A 2,538-nucleotide genomic window follows, 5' to 3' on the forward strand; every position below is an offset into this window, starting at 1 on the left:
CACACACATACATGAAATCATATGAAAATTTTGATATTTTCCTTGTTTTTCATTGGTTTGAGAGTTACGAATTTAAACACAAAGAATAATTTGAGATTACAGAACCTTGTGTACAAAGTTTCACCCCCTTCACACCTCTTACCTATAAACTAATTTTCATGTTAATGAAAATTTTCATAGTCTGGCATAAGACAAACAGTTAAACCTTATTATTGTGTCATACTAACGCCCGCATTTAGGTAAGGTGCATCAAAAAGTTCTATCAGCTGTTTTGTAGCTGTGTTCCGTTTTATTTTGTAATCACCTAAAAAGTTAGGCAATTGATTTGATTGATTTGCGACACTACTAACATTTAAACAATTATCACTTAAATATGGCTTTAGTGCAAAGGATATTGAAAGAAGTCGTAAGCAAATCCTTCAAGGTAAGATGCTGCGAAATTTCCATTTGTCCCCTCCATTTATTTCTTGTCCCATTTACACGTGATTTGAGAAACCCAAATAAATATCTAAGACACCAAAATTCATTGGACTCTATTTTCAGAAAGGATCACATTTTCCCTCTGCACGTTTTTCAAGTTACGTATCATCAGATAAAGTGCAGTCTTTAGATGAATATCCTCAAGTCGAAGTATTAAAGAACCCTCCGGAATGGAAATATGTAGAACGTCTACTGCCCAAACCTGTCATACCAAAAGTAGCGGAAAAGTCCGAATATCCATCAGGCTGGAAACCACAATCTGTGGGTCTCAAGGATATGGACAAATTGGAATACTATGTGGCTAGATCACGTAATCATATGGTGCCAGTTTATTTGGAAACTACGTTCAGGGGACAGCGCAGAGTGACAATAGTCAAACGTGTTCAAGGCAATATTTGGGAACTGGAAAAAGAACTCCGGGCAATTGTGGAAAAAGAACGCAAGGGAAAGCTGTGTGCCACTCGTGTGAACGAAATGAGCGGGCAAATTCGCATACATGGTGATTATGTGGATGTTGTTAGAGAGTATCTGAAATCTAAGGGGTATTAACTGTTTTCGAAATAAAACTTTGATTGTTAAATTTTCCACAAAAATGAGAAAATTGGTTTATTTGTTGAAACTTAAAAACTACAACTAGAATCCAAATGAAAACCCCTTCTGGGCGAAGCATATAGGAAGCAGGAAGTGAGTAAAAGTATGTATAGAATGGAAAGTTTAGGGTCATGTTGCAGAAGTTGCTGACACAACAGGGCCCGGCAATGTTGAACGCTTTAGTGCTTTTCTGATCGTTGTCCAGTCTTCTAAAATATCTTCTTCGTGTAGCATATATACGATAAAGGGTCCAGTAACGGTAACCGCTTTCTTGCGAGCAGGTCCTCGAACCTTACTATGACGTTTATCATTACCCCAGTCATCCCAGGAGATATCAACATTATGTCTGTCCTCTTCGAGACGTCTAATTTTTTCCATTAAGTCATCGTAAATTTGATCTAAAGCCAACTGTTTTTCACTCTGCAAAGAAATGGGAATTCGTTTTCAGTATTTTCACAACCGACTACTCTATGCCATGAAGCTACCTCAAAGTTTTGTAACGCTGCTTGCTCCTCACTAAGAAATTTATGTTCAATATTTTCTAAACGATATCGTCGTAATATCTCCGCCACCTCAATGCGATTTTTATAGACTTTGTCCAACTCCTTTAGAGGTTGTAAATACTCCTCGGAACGTCCATTTCGTACTTCAGCCGATTGGCGTTCGATTTGATTAATACGTTCGGTGTAGTATTGCTCCCGCAATTGATTAAATTGTTTTTCTAAGTGATCTGTAAAGAGCGTATTATTATTTTGTTCAATTGTGTCAACTAGAACAGCAAGTTATACCAACCTAAGATTTCTAAGCATTCCGATCGTCTCCTTTCTATTTCATTAACATCCATTTCGGATGAATCGTCGGAGTCGATCTCATTTGCTTCCTCATCGCTGGACTCGTGATGGCTGGAATTGGAATGCTCTGATTCCGCACCACCTGAGACGTCACCATCTGACTCGCCACCAGCATTTTTCACAGGCATTTTCAGTGCTTAGTTTTTGTACTCTTGTGGAAATTCTCATAAACCCTTTGCAATCGAATGCGAAGCAATTTTTTTGCCTATTTGAAATTTATAATTTTTTCACTTTTATTCGTAATAAACACAATATACATTTCTCAGCGAATATTTTTGTATTGATTGTAAATGTCAAAATATGTGAATAACAAAGTTGTTGGCACCGCACAATTAGACTAGTTCAACACAGGGTGGTTCAGATAAAAGTTGGTAAATTCAATTGATTTTACGAGTTGACATACAGATGGCACATTGGGCTATACGCGTGGACCTTTGCACAAGACGATTTTTTATATTATAGTACGTTTACATATAAACGGATTTAACAAACCCACTGGGTTTCCAATGTCAATTGCTTTGTGTACACATCAAATAATCTGCATAAAATAACTATAGTATAAACAACCTATTACTCTGATTTATGGCCTGTTTCCGCACTTCATTAACTGGCAAAA

General features: G+C 37.0%; 2 protein-coding genes across 2 annotated transcripts; one reads left to right on the forward strand and one right to left on the reverse strand.

Annotated features, from left to right (window-relative positions):
- The first annotated feature begins 267 nt into the window (after window positions 1–267).
- On the forward strand, window positions 268–1,084 carry mRpL49 (mitochondrial ribosomal protein L49). The gene is made up of 2 exons (XM_073972538.1): window positions 268–424; window positions 544–1,084. Exons 1-2 carry the CDS (start codon window positions 374–376, stop codon window positions 1,027–1,029), a joined length of 537 nt encoding a protein of 178 aa, XP_073828639.1. The 5' UTR covers window positions 268–373; the 3' UTR covers window positions 1,030–1,084.
- Brms1 (breast cancer metastasis-suppressor 1-like protein) lies at window positions 1,048–2,233 on the reverse strand. Its single transcript, XM_073972536.1, has 3 exons — window positions 1,864–2,233; window positions 1,557–1,801; window positions 1,048–1,491 (listed from the first exon to the last, which is right to left on the reverse strand). Exons 1-3 carry the CDS (start codon window positions 2,048–2,050, stop codon window positions 1,201–1,203), a joined length of 723 nt encoding a protein of 240 aa, XP_073828637.1. The 5' UTR covers window positions 2,051–2,233; the 3' UTR covers window positions 1,048–1,200.
- Between the last annotated feature and the right edge of the window lie 305 nt (window positions 2,234–2,538).

This window comes from Musca autumnalis, unplaced genomic scaffold (assembly GCF_047663935.1).
Source record: "Musca autumnalis isolate F117 unplaced genomic scaffold, ASM4766393v1 scaffold_3, whole genome shotgun sequence".
In the NCBI taxonomy this organism is placed as follows: Eukaryota; Metazoa; Arthropoda; class Insecta; order Diptera; family Muscidae; genus Musca; species Musca autumnalis.